At 42.7% G+C, this 18865-nt stretch overlaps 1 protein-coding gene and 1 pseudogene across 7 annotated transcripts in view; one reads left to right on the top strand and one right to left on the bottom strand.

Annotated features, from left to right (window-relative positions):
- The window catches only part of DCLK1 (doublecortin like kinase 1), a 327891-nt gene that overhangs the window by 228449 nt on the left and 80577 nt on the right, over nucleotides 1-18865 (top strand). For all 7 annotated transcript variants that reach the window (XM_023531587.1, XM_011361823.2, XM_023531589.1 and 4 more), the window contains exon 4: nucleotides 9015-9131. In XM_023531587.1, coding sequence (XP_023387355.1) covers nucleotides 9015-9131 — 117 coding nt within the window. The remainder of the gene's footprint in view (nucleotides 1-9014; nucleotides 9132-18865) is intronic.
- On the bottom strand, nucleotides 4225-4343 carry LOC111741032 (annotated as a pseudogene).

Genomic DNA, 18865 nt, shown 5'->3' with positions numbered 1-18865 from the left:
CGTGGAGCCACGAGAAGCTGGAAGGAGCAGGAAATGGATTTTTCCCAAGAGCCTTCCGAGGAACCGTGGCCCTGCATCACCTTAATTTCAGACTCCTGGCCTCTAGAATCATGGGTGAATAAATTTGGCCATTTTAGGCCACCAAGTTTGTGGCAACTTGTCATGGCAATCACAGGAACTTAATACACACACTTTGGAGAAGAGAGAAAGAAATGGAAATCGGCTGGTGTGCAGTGTTATGCCTGCGACCCCCAGAGCAGGAGGCCCGGCGCCTGGGATTGGAGCAGTCCACCTGCTGTCCCTCAGGTGGCCTTCGTTCCCCTGAGGGTGGGGGCATTATTCTGATGGATAAGAGTAAACCTATTTCCTACAGCGTGTCACTCGACTCAAGCTAGCTACTTCATTTTATGGTGAGCCAAGAGGAAGAGCCATGTGTGTTGTGATAATTAAGAAAGACCAACCAATGACACCATGCTGGAGCACTTCCTGGGAGCTAAAGCAAACAAGTCGGCCACTGTCATCTGCATTTTGGCAGAGACCAAAGGCAGGCATGCCTGATCGGTGGCTTGGGGACACTGGAGGCAGAGTAACTATGTGACTGTTTAGGGCGCATATTCGACTTTCTCCGATTGGTCCTAAGTTGGAAGCAGGGACAAAAATTAGGGAACCTGTCAGTTATTAATCGAGTCTTGGCCCTTTGGGGCTGGTTCTTCTAAGGGTTATTGTTTAGCTTCCTAGATTGTCACTCGAGATAGCAATCTGGCTTCCTGCAAGGCAGACTCAGAGCAGCTGGCTTTCTGGCTGGTCATAGAAACATGGTTGGGTTCCCGGGAAGCTCGCTGCAGCTTGTGGGTCAGAGTTCGGTTTCTCTGCCTGGCCCTGCCATTGTCCGTTTGTATATTCAGTCTCTCAGCATGGTCAGACTTCAGTGGAGAGTGAGAGGCCATCACCTTTGGACTAGACGGTGTGGAACATGCAGACACCTACCAGCAGTGACGCATCGAGAGCAAGGCCGTCAGCATCTACAATTCATTCAGACCTCCACTGAAGGCACACAGGCTTCCAATGAGAAGAAGCTCAGAGCCAGCCAAGGGGAGCATCTCCATTTCATTAACCGCTTCACTTTCAAAAAGATGAAGATCGTTGGTGAGGCTGCCTCAGCCGATGAAGAGGCAATGGATCCGGAGCAAATAGCCAAAAACAATCACAGAAAGAAAAAAATAAAAAGGCTGCCCTCAGAGATAAGTTTTAATGCTGATGAAGTTAGGCTTTTATGGGGGAAAACAAACTTACCAACTATAGTTAATATTTTAGAGTTTCAAAAAGACAAGGTCCTGACTTCGAAGCAGCTAAAGAGTACACGATTGCATCATTTTGAGATAACGCTGTCTGGCTTCATGAACAAGGTTGCAAATTCCAAGTCCCAGGAGGTAAGAACAGAAGCCTCCTGCCTGGTTACTTGCACGTAACTGAAACGGCTTGGCAAGCCAGCCTCATTGCAGAAGTCAAGTAGCACCTAGAAAGAAAAGGACTTGACTTGGAGTACAGCTGATTGCAGACAACGCTCCTGGCTTTCTGCAACGCTCAGGTCTGCACAACACAGCCTGGAAGTCTTTATATTGTGACCCTGTGACCTCCCCCATCCTCCAGACTCTCAACTCAGAAACCACTGGCATTTCAAGGCCCCCTGTTCTCAGGAATGGATAAAGCAGTGGGTGCTAATCCGATGTTAATAGATAATGGAAAGACCTTCACGATCGCCAAGCACATCATCCACACTGCAGAGGATGCATTAAACCCTGACACTATCAGTTCATATTGGCCAAACCTACAGAAAGAATGTACAGATGCATTGTTTAAAGACCCAGGCAGGAGGTTGGTGATGGCTTCATTAACACCCTCAAAGAAGAATTTAAGAATTAATTGAAGACCTTCAGGAAGCATTGCCTAATGAAGAGATCAAGCAGTGGCTCTCGGCCAGAGGCAAGACGTCTCTCCCTCCCCACCTCCCGGCAATGATCAGGGGGCATTTGGCAATGCTTGGAGACATTTTAGGTTGTCACAATTAGGTAAGTGCTACTGGCATCTAGTGGGTGGAGACCAGGAAGGCAACTAGCAACAGGCACTAAACAGTGCAGTTGACGTGTGGGAAGAAGGAAGCGTGAGATTGGTTTCAGGAAATAAAGACAGGACGAGGCACAGCGTGTGTGGAGCCTCCTTCTTTCTCCTCTGTCTCCCAGGACCGGAACTCAGAGACTGCAAATGAGCCAGCTGAGGACACTCAAGGGTGACAGAACATAAGATAGTGGGAACCCAGGTTCCCAAGCAACCTCCTAGAGCAGAACTGCCCGGCCACCCTGGACTCCCACATAACTCTCGACTGTGTTTAGGGGAAAATTAACTTTTATCTGACTGTTAGGAAAAAGGGAAGTGTTCGGAGAAGGGAACCAGTCAGGCCATCAAAAGACCAGCTCTGCGGGGTGACTCAAGACGTTAGTACAGAAAATCCCAGTGCCGTGGCGCTTCCTGCAGATGTTACGTGAAGGTTTGACTCCAGCCAGTAAGTGTCCCAGCTGGTTCGTGTCCAGTTCACAGCTGAGCAGCCAGGCCATGAGGCGCACGTGTGTACCGCCGGGAGTGCCCAGCTGGCTCTCAAAGTGGTGGTGCGCCAGGCCGGGTACTGGGTTCAGGCTCACGTGGCTATATTTTTAGAAGGTATTTTTAAAAATCTCAGTTTCTGGGACTTTGCTCTTCAGCTAAGCCACTCCAGAGGATGCCTTTGCTCCCTGTCAGTTGCTGTGTATTTTGTTTTTAAAAACTATGGTTTGCTGTCTTTTGATCTTGACTGTTTTTATTCCAGACATGCTACATATGCAGCTTAGGGTTATAACACCGGTTCCAAACCCCACAGCCAATAGGGATGGGAGTTTCACTGTGCGGTCCGGGTGACTTGGAATCCAAGTGGCACAGAAACGAGAGGGTGGGCCTCAGTCCTCTTTGGAGCATGTAGCTGACCCTCCCCGCTAGGAGCCTGCGTTTGGATTTTCCCATAATGCTACAGTGAAGTGTGGACATCATTATATTCTATAGGAAGTAAATTTTAGTCGTCAGTCATACCAGGAATGCTCTGTTCAACTCACCCGTGCTGGCAATCTGGAGGCCAATCAGGATTTCGAAGCTTCTTAAAACCATGAGACGGAAGGTGCTGACACCCTCAGGCACTGGGGGTGCTCAAGAGAAAGCTGGACAACCACTTATGGAGACAGGAAGAGAGTATGGATATTCATGGATCAGGGAGAGAGTTTACTTGGTAACCATCGATAACCTTGATATTCTCAGAGGGTTCCTTCCAACCCAGAGAGAATGAACAAGAGAGAGCAACTCGTTCAAGAGTTAGCCAGAATTGCAGATTCTCTCTTTTGGCCACTGAATTTGTGTCGTTTTCATAAAAGTTCTCTAGAACTAAATGTGCTTTCTGTCTCTTTTGCATAGAACCACAAGGAAGAATTTTGTTCCCTTCGGAGGCTTTTTGTACCTTTGCCAAGTTCAGAGGAAGCCTATCTTTGTAATCAGGATAGAGAAGAAAGCATAGAGCATCTACTGTTCATAATGGTTTCTTCTAGATGAACTTGCCCATTTTGTTAACAATTTACAACAACTGAACTTAGACTAGAGATCAGTTGAGAGGCCTCTGCCTGAGAGTGCTTTTATTCTGGCGGGTTTTAAAAAGAATTAGAGAAGTACAACATTCCTTGTCACTAAGGCTGTCTAGACACTGTGGGACTTCACCTTTGCCTCGTTAAAGATTCTCCAAAGGCCCCTCTGAATGCATGAATGTCCCTGCTGCATGAACTCAGGTGAGCTCTTGGCACCTGCCTGGAGTTCTGTAATCATTTCTGTTCTTTAGCACCTGTCACAACACTCCAGCCACCCACCAACTGTTTCTGCGTGGGGGAAGAAACCGTGTAAAGGGGTTCTCGTGCCTCCGGGGACCTGTCTCCTTCTCCAGTCTCCTCCCCACACATCCACACCTGGTTGTCTCTTCAAATATGGTTATCACGGACACCGGTTTCTAGAGCCAAGGTCCTGGGCAAAGGTGGGAACCGTTTTAATGTCTTTCTTACCAAATCCTGAGGACATCTGTGGAGCTGATTTAGTATAGACCACGGAAGGATGATACTTTCCCCCTTACAATTCTGAATCGAGGAGCTTTCTTTTTTTTTACCCCTACAGCACCTGGTCTTCCTAGGTGGTCTCCCATCCAAGTACTAACCAGGCCCGACCCTGCTTAGCTTCCGCGATCAGACGGCATCAGGCATGTTCAGGGTAGCATGGCGGTAGACTAGAGGGGCTTTCTAAATCAGAGATTGAACCAGACCTTGCTTGCTTGCTAAGGAAGGTTCAGTCACCAGGAACCGATTAATGTGTTTGATCTGATTTTCTATACTTTGGGTAAGCCGACATCTTCAGTAGCAAGAGAAATTACCATCCCATAGCTCCCTCTAAGTGGTTTACCTACAATCCAATACCATCTTGCTTAAGGGGTGTCTGTGTTGTCCAGTGTCTCTGCAGCCAACGGAACTGCCCCAGTCCTCAGAGAGTGCAAAGGTGCCAAGAGTATCAAAATGAAGTGATTACCCCAAAAAGGCAAATTCCTCAGGGAGAATGGAGGGCCCTGGCTGTTTTCTTCCTTGCTGGAAGCTGTGAAAATGTCCTTTGTGAGAACACAGAAGGTTTTCTACTTTATGGGCCATTTAGAGCCTATTACTCTGTGTTTCTAAATTGTGGGTTTTTTAAGCTCACAAAGATTTTGGCATTCTCTCTAAAGTAATTAAACATTTGTCCTTCTTTATTATATTTTTCACCATTTTAGGATGCCATTCCATTTAAATTAGTTAAAATGGTTAAAAGCTAAACTTTAATGGGAAAAATGGTTGTAGTCTTTTTTTTTTTCCCACTAATTTATGGCCTGGTGCTACGATTTTCTTCAACTGGTTTTATTTTAACCCTAGGGGGAAAAAGCAGTTACTACAATTGTTTTGTTTCTGTTTCTGTTATTCGACCTTTCAGAATTATTCTAATCCCCAGTATAACTCATGAAGGCAAGTGGTATAGATTTATAATATTTGTAATTACTTTTTGGACTCCTTGATCCCTCAAACTATTACTTCATTATAACTTCACTTCTGAAGGAGAGCTTTTTTTTTTTTTTTTCGATGCAATAAACATCTTGATAGAATTATAGCATTAGTAAAGATCTTAAATTTTTAATTTAATGTTGATATGAGAACTGGTTATGTGCTTTCCTTCCCCAACTTTCACCCCACCCACTTGTCTATCTGTCTGCCCCCGACTATGGGCACCGACAGAAAATTTCCGGCCTTTATTCACAATGGAACAGCTTACTTAGGCCAAAATATCAGCTACCAGAGTGGTGAGAAGCCACCAATCCAAGAGCCAGGTTCTGATGCAAATTATTTGACCTTTCTGAGACTGTTTCCTCATGTGTAAAATGAGAGATTGGATTAGTTCAGTGAACAGTGTGAGTTCACAAAAGTAGTTATAGGATCGAGAACCATTCAGGCCAATATTTATTGAACAGCTATTACATGCTTTTTAATACGTCAAGAACTAGCTAGTACCCAATGGGACAAGGGCTGAGGAGGCAGACTAGTAAATGAACACTTTTGATAGATTAATAATATGGTGAGAATTAAATTCGAGAGAAACAAGAGAAGCTATAGCAGCATGGCACGAGCAGTTCTTTTCAGTTCTTTTCAGTTCTTCAAAAATCAAATGAAACGCCTACATTTGCCCCAAGACTAAGCTGCCTAACTAAAATACCTACTTTCTTTGTGGTAGCTGGAAAAATGTCAACTTAGTGTGGCAAGATCGGTTCTGTTATAGTAGTTAGAGCCATAACTAGTAATTCTGGCACCTGTGGCAAATAGCATGCGACAAACCCCAAAATCAACTTTTTAATTCATGTTGTGGCTCACAGATGGGTGTTATTACCAGCGTGCGCCATCTGGGAGCTTTCTATTTTAACTACCCGTTCCTGCTAACTAGATGCTGAGCTTTTTAAATCATATTTTAAATTTATGTGACTCTAGACATTCATGACCCAGGATAAAAAGTCCCGGTCATCCTGCCCGCTTGATAGCCCTGATTTTTATTTAAAAGGAGAAAACGTATTATTACTGAAAGCAATTTGTTTCACAAACCAACATTTTTCAAACATGAGGTCCGTGAAACAGAAAACAAAGAAGCTTGCTGGTTAAAACTCCATACCCCACTAGCGGGTGGTAAGCATTGAAGGTTCCAGAACTGTGTGTGTTCTCCATGTGCCTGTAGCACTCAGCGCTAGACACATAGTGGGCACTTGATAAAAATTTAACTGGAAGCGTGCCAGTGGACCAGCAACATTACAGCAATCCTCTTTGGTTGCCAACGTCCTTCCAAAAGGCTAGGACAACTCCAGGATGTGTTTGTTGTCAGTTGTGTGGACAGAGCCTTGAGCGGATCACATGTCCTCTTCATATGTTCCCAAATTCTGTTTTGTGAACTGAAACTTCTACAGACATACCCTTTGGCGCTATCACCCCATGTGAATGGGCCTTGTGATTTTGATCATATCTTCTGATGTGAACGTTTCTTGCTTACTTCTGTCTTTTAATTTTTGCCGATATGTCCAAATGCATAGATTTTTTTAAAAATTTTTTTAAGAAATGGAACTCTCTTGCAGGGCCACCCTGGAAAACCAAAACGGCCACCAAAAGTGTCCCCAAGTAACTGTTGGGGGGCGTGCACACACTCAGCAATGCCGTGATCCGTTCCTTTCTGCTTGCACCTATGAAGCCACAAATACTAACGGCTCCAGGCAGAATTTGCTTCCTCTTCTTTTTTTTCTTTTAAACCCTTTCTCTTCTTTTGACCCCCGAGAGTCCAGTTCACAAGGCTCTCCAGGAAACAGTCTTACTATCTCCTAATTGCGGTCTTGTTAACATTTATATTTCATATCCCGTTATATTTCTTCTTTACTGAACAATATGAACTACTTTGTTGGGATGGAAAAATAGGAAAAGATGTTTATATAGAGGCATGCAGAATGTAGAAGGGAAAGAAACAAGTTCTGAGTTTAGAGAATTAGAAATTGTATAAAAAGGGAAGGAAAATTTCAGTTAAAGTCAGGCCTCACAATTAGATCAGAAATTACGATTTTGTTACTAAAGCGTAAGATGACTTAAAAGTACATAATGGAAAAGTTAATAGATGAGATTTCAATTGTAAACTACTGTACTTAAAAAGCAACGCATTTAAAAGGCTACCATATTTCAGCAACTGTCTACAAAGATCAATATTCATAACATGATACACAAAGGAATAAAACTTTAATGTAGAATGCATTCTTACAAACCAATAAGAAAAAGACCATCCCAATTGCAAGTGGCCAAAAGATATGAGTAAATAATTGCAAAAGAAGAAATACAAATGGCTAATAAGCACATGGGGAAAATATACAACTTTATTGGCAATGAAACCAATTTAGATTTAAAGCAATGAAGTTTGATATTTGTTTTGAAATTAGCAAAGCGTTTTTGAAAAGATAATACCTACCCTCAGTGAGGGGTCAGGTAAATGACCACTGTCATTTTCTCATGAAAGTACAATTTAGGTCAGCCTGTCTGGAGGGCAGTTTGTTAAAAGCTTTTCAAAAGCATTTCCCTTTAGACCTCCCAATCTCACTTTATTCTGAAAGTATTTTGAGCATGTACAATATGCCCCAAGGTTTCTAGTTATTAAAAACTAAATTTCAGGTGCAAAGGACTAAGTCTATCGTAAAGAAATAATCAGATTACTGCACATTCATTTTTCAAGGGTATTAATGAGTCGTTATTTATAACAGTGAATATTGAACACAAGTTAAATGTCCAACAGTAGGAATTTGGCTAAGCAAATTATTGCACATCCATGCAGTAAAACATTCTATAACCATTAAATGAAGGAGTGAAGATGTAAACAATATATTGTGGTGTGAAAGCGGCTGGTAACAGATGGAGATATACAGACTAATCCCAATGTTGTTTAAATATATAAATGAGTAAAAAAACATTCTAAAGTTCGATAACACCCAGCAAAAAAAAGTATCACTTGATGGGTATTTTTTTTTTAATATTATTTATACTTTCCTGACTACAGTGAACATTATCATTACAAGCATAAAAATATTATAATTTATTAAAAATGGTTTCTCGAGAACAAGATGTGTGGATTTGCACATCGTAATTGGTCAGTGCAGCTCACCGGGAGAGAAGTCAAAAGCTCTTCGCTATTTAAGATGTTTAGTGTTGAATTTAATGAACACAAATACCAAGGATTTAAATCTAGTGAAAGCAAAGTCGTTCCTCAGCCTCAGTCCAAAAACCGTTTTACAGACAGTGTCATGTGTTTGCAGAGGCTCACACAGTGAAGTCGTCTCTTCGCCGATTTTACCTCTTCTGAGCAAATGCTGTCATTTGGTAAAGCCCCACAGCTGTTCCTGCGAGGACCCCCCAGGAACAATAACCTCGGGACGGGTGGAATCTTCCATAATGGGTGGAACGTTCCATCTCTTCTTTCCTATCTTGGTTTATGAGGTTGACCTTTTGCCTGATGTTTTTCTTGGAAGAAAAAACAATTTATCCCGAAAGAGACCTATATATATAAATCGATGTATAGAGAGAAACCCAACAAAATCACCTCTTTACCAGCCTGTTACTCCCGACGTATCCAAAATATCATTGTAAAGAAGGTAAACTAGAAGCCTCGGAGTACTGTTTATTCTGATGTGGAAGACACCCACGATGCCCTTTCTCATTGTTTTCTTGGTTCCTTTGTTATAGAGGAGCTCTGGGCTGGCAGGAAGGAGGGGTGACTGAGGGTGGCTGTGTATTTCTACTCTCAGGCTTATTGTGCATTTTGGATGACATGTGCCATAACCCTATCGTGATGTGTGGTTGTTGTTCTTTCCACAGAATGTCGAGTGGTGAAGTCCACTTCTTACACCAAAATAGCTTCGTCCTCCCGCAGGAGCACCACCAAGAGCCCAGGACCTTCCAGGCGCAGCAAGTCCCCTGCATCGACTAGCTCAGGTAAGGCAAGCAGCACAGGAGGCTTTGAAGAAGCTGCCTTGTTTCTGATGGTGACGAGCAGAGGGTGTGAGGGTTTAAGAGAGTACAGATTCCAGTTTATAATTTTAGAACATTTTAGAGTGCTGGAACAGATTTGCCAGTGTCTAACATGTTGGCTGTAAGAAAAAACATCGAACTTGGGAAAACTAACTTAGCGAAGACTCAGGAAACCCAGATTTGCCCACAGATAGATGCATACTATCCATTTGCATAATTTCTGCCACAAAAATTAATTTTTCAGGCAAAGGGCCTCCAATTCCAGAAGTCTCTGTGAAAGTTTTTATTCCACCTGCTACTGTTTATGAAGAGTTTCCAGTTTGTATTTGCTGAATCTTAGTTTAACGCTGGCCCCCATCATGGCAGTGAGAGTAAGGGCCTGGAGCAGGCACCGCTGCAGTGACTCAGCCTGTGTCCTGTCACTCGCGGGCTCCAGTGCTGGTGTTGGAGCAGGATGTGTACTCACAGTTTGAGCATCTCGGCCTTTTCCTTCTTTGGTCTTAAAACTGACATAAGTCAGTTGGTTGCTTTTGTTTTTGTGTTTGGTTTGGTTTGGTCTTAGGTGTAAGGTCTACTTCACTATCAAAGGGAATTATTTATTAAATGATATAAATGTCAAGGTGATAATCACTTGATTTCATGAAGACGGAGAAGCTCTTAAGGGCAAAGACCTGTAGGGCCTCTACAGAGGTCTCCTTATACTCGACAGCATGGGCCCCGAAGGATGAACGACAAGGCCCGCTTCTGGCGTCACTCACCAGCTGTCATACCACTGTGTAAGTTACAACCTCTACATTTAAAAATGGAGGTGCTGCAGTCTGTGTTTCCTAATAAACAGCAAAACTGAACCCTCCAAAGTGCGTGTTGGAAGAAGAAACTATGAGTAGGCTGGAGAGCTAGAGCACCCAGCCCTTATCAGTTCCCTAAGAGTCACCTCCTCTTGGGGCGCTACTGCTTATGACCATTCTCTAGACAGGTGTCCAAAGACCTTCTTTTCCTCTGATGTTCACTCTAATGGTGGCAACAGAGGGCTGTCAATGTCCCCTTCTCACAGCATGGCCTACATCATAACCAGCCAGGGGATAATTCTCAGAACACGGCTGGTGCTTGAGATGCAGCTTGTTCACCCTCCTGGTTTAAGGGTGGGCTGACAACCTCTCCCTTAATATGACACAACTCACCCAGGTTGGATGAACACTAACATGAGACTTTGCAAAAGGGTAAGGTGGTAAGACTCAATGTTCAGAGTACACAAACATGGCTTGGGAACTCGGTAGAGTTTGTCATCCTGATTGCCCTGCTCAGATTCTGACTCAGGCCATAAACCTCTGTTTTAGCAAGGGTTCTAGGTGATTCTAATCACATAGTCTGTGGCCCATAGGCCGAGAAATAGTCGGTTAAGGAAGTGGTTCCCAAAGTGTGATCCCCTGGACCAGCAGTATCACCATCACCTGAGTACTCGTTGGAGATGCGAAGTCTTGAGCCCCTCCCCAGACCCACTGAATCAGAAACTCTGGACTTGGGGCTCAACAACCTGGGTTTTCCAAAGTGCTCCAGGTGATTCTGACACTCACCCAAGTTTGAGAACCACTGAATTACAACAACAGAAGGGAAATAAATGCAGGAAGTCATTAGACTCTGGATTAATATATGGTAAAAGATATGGCCTGCTTATTTTCATTTATTGGCATGATGGACATGACTTCCCTTCTACCTCCCTTCTTGCTTCTGAGTGGCAATGTCAGTCTGTAACCCTTGCAACCCAAGAGCAGACCTTTAGATAACGTGACGTGTAGATCAAGAGAACAGTGATCAAAAGGGAGTGGCCAATGGCAGCTACCTTTTCTACCTCTTCACCATGGCCAGTCTTTAGAGAACCAATCACCTGAGAGAAGAGAGAATTTCTGTCCGAAGATCACCCCTTCCCTAAAAACGGATCTTGGGGCAATTCTCTCCCTTCAAGAGACACACCACCTACACCCACATCTCTGGGCCACCACAAAATGAGAGTGATGCGGAACTGTACGTGTACAACTCCCTTGGAAGACCTTAGCTTGTTCATTAAGCTCCTGACAGGTGAAAACCGAGCTCTTTGGAGAATATTCAGCCTTAATCAATGGCCGTTTCTCATTTTCTAAGCAAACCTGGCCTGTAGGATGAACTCCCATGGAACAGTAAGAAAGAGGCCATGAGCTTAGCCAGCCTGTTGCCCCTAGAACTTGGCTATTTAGGGCAATCACAAAAGGATGTGAAGGAGAAAGGAACATTATTAACTGGAACATTATCAATACAGCTAAAAAACATCGATGTTAAAAACAAAAATGGTTCCCAGTCCAAGTCAGCTCTGACATCGACAAATTTTACTTAAACTTTCCTTTCTTCTTCCTCTTAGTGTATATACCATGAATTTTTAAATATTAGGTATAGTGGTGGGGGGGGGACATCTAATAATGAGTAGTTAGCCAAATTCTTATGGCTTTTACAGTCTAGATATTTCAAGAGACTCAGTACTCACTATGACCATCAACTTTTTGTTGTTATTTTTAACAGGTTTCATTTTTAAGAGCTGTAGGAAGATAGATACTCTGGGGTTTGAGTGGAAGTTTCTTTCCTTTTTTTTTCCTTTTGTTCCCGTAAGTCGAGGAAGGTAGGGGACAGGTCAGATTATTGTGTACATGTCGGAGAATGGGATCATGAGCCCTGGAGCAGGTACTGTCTGCTGCTAAGGTTTTCCACTGGATGCAAGAAAAAAATGTCCGCACACTTTCTGTCTGTGAATGTGGCAGCTGAGATTGAGTGGGGTGATACAGGAGGAAAACATGGAGAGAGGATTTTTGCAACTCAGAAATTACCTTGTAAAAAGTGAAGAGACTGCTTTACTCCAAAAAAAGAATCTAAAATATGAGTTAAAATAGAAAGAATCATGAATCCAATCTTAAAAAGATTAAAAACTGAACTCATTAAAAAATGAATACAGGAGATTATTTCACTTTAGAAGTAACTGGGAACGTAGTCACTCTTCAGTATCTCTAAGATTATATAAATTTTATAAATATAATTATAATCTTATAAATATAGATGAATATATCATTTACCAAAAGTAATTTCAGAAACTCAGAAAAGCAGATAGGCAAATGTATTCAATGTATTTGTATTCGTTACTGCCAACATTTGAAATATTACTTTTAGAAGTTTCAAATGAATAGGACACATTACCTCACGATCAATACCCTGCTTCAAACAAGCATTTCTGTTTTCTGTGGTTTCCCCGATGCCCTTTTCAACTCCAGTTAAAACCTGATCGATTTGACCAGCACAGACTTGGAATTTGGGATAGGTATGCCATGCCGGGTAGTATCATTTCCATGAAGGAAGTGGAATCCAAATTCATTCAAAATCAGTATGTTCTTGAAAAGGTAACACTTCTTTCAAGGTATTGTTAAATGCTAGTTCAAAATTAATCAAATGGCACCGATCATGTTCTATTTGATATGAGTCTTTTATGCATATAAATTTTTCAACTTCTTACGTTTTGATCTAGAAGATATGCCATACAGCCATTTCCTGGTTATGTAACAGCTTATAATATACAATGACCATCTCTTGAGTCTGACTTGCCACCAAAGCTTACCACCTTTCTCTGGATAATTCTAATTTAGAGAGGGTTTACAGAGCAGCAGTACGCAGTCACAAATGCATGGATTATGCCAGTGGCCCCAAGACCACTTCCTTTCCCTGAGACCTAAGCCCAGGGTTCGAGAAGGTCTAATGGTATTCCCATTCCTTCTCAGGGCAAGTGTGGCTGCTGGATGTCAGGGGCGCCCCGGCCTTGGGTCCCTCCACCGAGCTAGCCACAGATTCTTGTCTCTACTCAAGTGTGGCTCTTACATCCAATGAGAAGGAGCAATGAATTAGCTCTATATCGATTGCATCACCATTCCATTTCATTGCATAACCTGTTCATTGTTTCTCATAAATCATAAGATTGGGATGTGAATCATTTTACTTCCGTACCTCTTAAGCATCAATGTTGCTCCAAATCTCGATCGCCACTATGAACCTGACTTTTTCACATTAAAGAAACTTTGTTTTTCCTCTTAAAATATTAAGTTAAAGTTTGAAATGATTTCTACTTCAATTTCTCAATTCTACTTCCAGTATCTTCTTCCTACGTTACACAGAGATTAAAGCATAGTATAAAGTTAAGATTTGCTCAGTTTTTATGCCATGCTGCTATTGTTAACTTATATTTAAATGAAAAATCAGGACTTTTATCTCTTTGATCCTTTTTCCCAATGGTCTCCCAACAAGTAACACGATATTATTATTTGTTATATAATAATATAGTCCATTCTAGAAATGAGGAAGCAGAAGCAGGGCTAGGGGAACTGTTCGGCCTGGAGCCACAGAGATGATAGTGGCAGCTCAGGGCTGGTGCCTGGGCTTCCAGTGCCCCAGACACAGCAGGCTGGCAGTCATTGATACCTTTTTCTTCACCTTTGCTTATTAAACTTTGACCTCCAGGAAGTAATTGATACAGCACCTGGTTTAATTTATAGCAATTTATAAATTTATGGATTGCAATTTACAGCATCATAACATTTTGCAACAGATGTCTAAGTACTAGTCCTGATACTGGCGTTGCTGGAGGTGAAATGGTTCACCCCACCTTCATGATGTATGCCAGCAGTAGAACTAGAATGAGAATCTTCTATAGACAAATCTTCTCTTTGTCCCGTGCCCATTCCTCTTCTTGGTACTAAAAGAAGTTAAGAGGTGATTTATTAATGTAAGGCGTTCATTTACACATTACAAGCACAGGTCTGCCCGTGTCAGACATTTGCTGGGCGCTAACAATGCCGAGATGAAAGAAACAGACTCTACTCTCAAGAAGCATACGGGTCAAGCTCCCTACGTAATTTATAGATAACATAATTCACATACCTGTTGAATTGTTATTAGTCTCCATAACAGAGAGAGCCCAGGGAAGGCAATTGGAGCTAGGAAAAAAGAGAAATCAGAAACTTTACTAACACATAAGAAAATAATGATCACCCAGAAAATTGTGTGCTGGGACATTGAATGCATTATCATGAAGAAAGAGGGAAATGGTTTTAGTTGCTTCTTACAAGAAGCAAGAGTATACAAGGACATCATAAAGAGTGTTTAATCTTTATTCACATGTGTTGGTCTTTGGAACACAGACGTCTCATAAAATGTGTAATTTAAAAGTGAAATTCTTTTAAACAAATTCCTTCATCCATACAAGTTAACATAACAAAATATCTCCACAATAAGAATATAAAATGCAGCAATTTGTTTTCAGTAAGAACAGATAGTTTGCTTTATATCATTTTGTTAATATTAAAAGTATAAGAAAACCATGTCTACCTATCTTGAATTTTTTATTGCTGTAGTCCTCCTTAAAACTTACAGATTTCAACATTTTGACCTCTTCTAAGAACTTTGGAGTTTTCTTGTTTTATTGTTATAGAGTTTGTATTCCTACTTAGATGGACGGCCAACTTTTTCTCATAGAATGACACCCTCTATTTAGACTCTCTTTATAGAAACCGTGGCAAACATACTGAGCCCCAGTGGGTACCTTATACCCATCAATTCAAGCATGAGCTGATGGGCTTTCTTGCCCTTCAGAAGCTTATAGTCTAACTAAGGTGGAAACACTCCTGCCAACAACAATTCACTCATTCAATATGCATTGAGGACCCACCATAGATTAGCAATGTTGGGTGCTGGAGGTGCAAGGGTGAACGTTTGACGGGGGAAAAGTGGGGTGCCTTAGTTAATGGCCTTCTACCGTGACTAAAGCACCTTCCGTCCTCCCCAGGCTTAAAACATACTTATATGTGACTAGAAATCCTGAAGCCTTTTTATTTATGCTATTCAAATTTACTTTTTTACATAAAAGTATTTTATGCGACAAATGCAGATAAGACAAGAATCAAAGCTAAAGAAGCAAAGAGAATTTTAATCAGCATGCTAGTTCAATTTGTCAACTTTTTAAATTTATATCAAACACCTTCAAAGGCAGATCACTAGCTATTAATTTTTAGTTCCGTCTTTTCCTTTAGTGTAGAGATTTCAGCCTTATACATTATATGGAGGACTTTTTTCTACTTTGGGGTTCCAAGGGAATTGCTGAAAACAAAATGCACCAAGAAGATCAAGAGGGCTAATTCATCCCTCGTGTTTTCACAATTTTTTTTTTTTTTTTTTTTTGATGCATAAAGCCTGGTCCTCCTTCCATTGTCTTTCCGTACACCCATCAACTCCCGCTAGGGCTCACCGTCAGCAGATGAGTACCTCCAAAGATGTTCTTCAAAGCTTTGAACCATTATCCTGACCCACTGTCCACATGGGGGCAGCAGCCTACATCGGCTCCTTTTATAAACTCCTCCCTGTTCATGCCTCTTGTTAATTAAATAAATATTTCCTGAGCATCTGCTGTCTTCCAGGCAGGTGTTAGGTTCCAAGGATACAAAGACAATTAAACCACAGCTCTTGCTTTCAAGTTGGGAGACAAACGTCTATACCACTTACTATAACTGTGTTGTAAGTGTTATGAGCCCAGAGGAAGAAGGGGTTAAATCTCATTAATAGCGTCAGAGGAAGCTTCCAAGGGAAAAGGACTTATAAACGAGACTTAAAGGAACCTGCCAGGATAAGAGCCAGGAAGGCGTTAGCACCTGAGGACACGGTGTGCGTTAAGGCATCGAGCCATGAAAGTATATTTAAGGAACAGATGCTAGTTCAATAAAAAGTGAGAAATAGAATAGGAAAGGGTTGGAGAAGATGGCTACATCTCGGTTGGTTGAGGTCAGATTGCACAGGGCATCTTTTTGTTGTAGGAATTAAGGGGTGAGAGGGGATTTTTAGTACAGCCATGATTTAATTTTTATTTGCATTTTAGAAACAATGATGCAGTGGTAGAGAGGGTGGCTGCACATGAGGGGCTGAGGGCCTGGGAGAGTCCACGAGGCCACTGCAGTCATCTTGGAAAGAAGTCGGCAGGACAAAATTTAAACAGCCATGCTGAGAATGGGGGAGGCTTCAGAAGGGAAGGAAACCAGCGATTTAACTGGATGTGAGGCTGGAGGAAGAGAGAGGGGAACCAGAAAGGAGGGCAGGCCTGCCAGCCGAGGAGGAGACTCAGGGAATGAGCCCTGTATGAGACAGACAGGTGGAGTGGCAGTGGCTTTGGAAATATTTAGGAATAAGTAACTGTGTTCAATCAGATTTGAGCTCACCATATACATTTGGAAGACCTTGGCATACAGTAGTGATTTAAATAATAGAAATGTAAGATATCTCTCTCCCGACCCCAATGAGAGACTTGTAAAGAAAGGGTGAAAATGAAACTGTGGGGGATACCTGCAGTTCTAAGAACACATCGGGGGAGGCAGGAGGACAGTGGGAATGCGGTCACGGAGGTCAAAGGGGCAGAGAGTTTTGAGGTGGAGGGAGAGGCAGGAACATTCGATGTTAAGAAGTCAGGTACGTGAGAACTGGAGGAGGTCATAGGATCTGGCAGCAAGAGCGCCACTGGTGACCTGCGACAGATCTGCTTCATAGGCAAGGCCAGAGGGCAGTGGGGCATCCTCGGGGCATCCTCTGGCCCTGTCGTCCCTGAGAGTCACTATGGGACTGCCGACTCCCGCGCTTCACTCTACAGGGAGGCTGTCCTGCAGCACCTGGTAGGGTGGGGGCCAAGCACCCACTGGGTGACCCGAGGGGCCACAGGGCCATTCAGTCCCAGGACCCTCTCCCACCCTAATCCAGGGTGCCTTCAGCAACTAATTCCTTCATAACAACCATAGCCCATTCTGGGATTCCAGCTGACATAGGTCCATAATTTTAAATCAGAGGGTTCTAGGTGATCTTGTTTTATTGTGGAATTAAACATCTTTTTCCTTGTACCCTGAAATCATCTTTGACTCCTTTTCCCTTCGCCTTCTACAATGAGTTTGTCACCGGTCTTCCTGGCTTCCTCTCCGCGATGCTGTTCTAGGACTCCGATTTCTCACAGGCTACAGACGCTGCTGGCTCGCTGGGCCCCTCCCTGCCTCCCGTCCTCTGTCCCTTTCATCTGCCCTGCGCACCAGTGTCAGACTTGTTGCCACTATTTATTTTCCGCCAGAAAAAGTCTCAACTCCTTATCCTCATAAGAAAAGCTACCTTGGTTTGGCCACAGTCTTTCTTTCTAGCCACATCTCCCACTTTCCCCCTGGACTCATGCTCCATCCTATCAGCCAGTTTAAATCTCCACCAGGCATTCTTTGGGCTTTTCCACCTCTTACCATTGTTCCTTAGAAGCCTTCCTCTGTCACTTCAGCTGTCAAAAGGGCACACTCCTGGTACGACTCAGTGGCCTCTGCGAACGTTTCCTGATCACCTCACTGTGTAGGGTCTTCCCCACCTCTACAGTCCTGTGACAATTGATTTGGCTCCCAGTGTACAGGTGACATACGGTATCACCCTATTAGGTTGTAAGGTTTCCGATAGCAGGAATTCTTTACATATTCTTCCAAGTTCATGGTAACTACTAGGTAAATGAACAGATGAGTGCATTGAGAAATACTAGGATCCGTTAGAGCTGCTTAGATTTACTGGGGTTCGAGGGCCTTTTTGTAAATATTTTTGTAAAAAAATTTAATTCATAGAGCCATGTTCCTTTTTCCATCCCCACTGTTTCTCTTGACCTCTCACTTCACATTATTCTCAGTGGATATAGTTCCTTTGAATGGGGCCCACTGTCTCAGTTTAAGACGAGAATGTAGACAAATGGAGAGAATCAGGGTTCCACTCCACCTCTGAGCTTAGCACCTATGAAGACAGAAATAGGAAAGAGCGTCTTCTCCCAAGAGTCTCGCCCCCATTAGATAGTTATTTCTTTTCTCTTTCCTCGGTTGACTCCATCTGTTTTTCTTTCTTTCATTGTTTTCCTCTCAATACTGTGGTGAGCAATGGATGAGAGCTGGGAAAAGAGATTCGGGGTCTCTACAGCCTCCCCCCATGATCAGAGAGTGAAGGAAAGTCCAAGGCAACGTCCAGATCTCCCGGGCAACGTGCCTGAATCACCACCCCGCCGAATACACACTCACACACCCACGTGCATGCAAACACACCCCTCCTCTCATCCCTGCAAGTGTAACATCATAAAGAAGTGAGCTCCTTCAAGTGCAGAAAGAAGAAGGAAGGTGATTTTCATGTCCAGAGGTTACTTACTTTGGGATTAGATGGTCTTCCTTGGAAATTGCTCTAATTTCAGGGCCAGTTTGCGACTGAAAGCTAAATGTTTAGCTTTCAATCGATATCTGAGACTTTTAAAGATGAAACTGTAAAGAGAACTCTTTACAATCACAAAGAGGTTGCTAAATTAACTTATACATGAGTCTAAAGTCATTTAAAAGGAGCAATGAATTAGTGCAAGTAAGCCAAACATTTCCAAATTATAGAATGTTTTTAGTAACTTTTATATTCAATTATGAGCTTTGGAGGATAGGGACCAGTATCAGAGTCAGGCCTATGGTAAGTGTATGCCGTGTCTACTGACTGGTTGATGGCAGAACACCGAATTCGTGGCTCCAATGAGTAAAATAGAGTAGGATCATCTTTCTGAAATGAAGGAAAAGGTGAGGCCAGGTCCTTCGTAGAGAATAATGTGCTGAGACCAATCC

This window comes from Pteropus vampyrus, unplaced genomic scaffold (assembly GCF_000151845.1).
Source record: "Pteropus vampyrus isolate Shadow unplaced genomic scaffold, Pvam_2.0 Scaffold71, whole genome shotgun sequence".
NCBI classification, from domain to species: Eukaryota; Metazoa; Chordata; class Mammalia; order Chiroptera; family Pteropodidae; genus Pteropus; species Pteropus vampyrus.
Note: the sequence above shows the minus strand (reverse complement) of the source record. Positions and strands in the feature narration are given on the sequence as shown.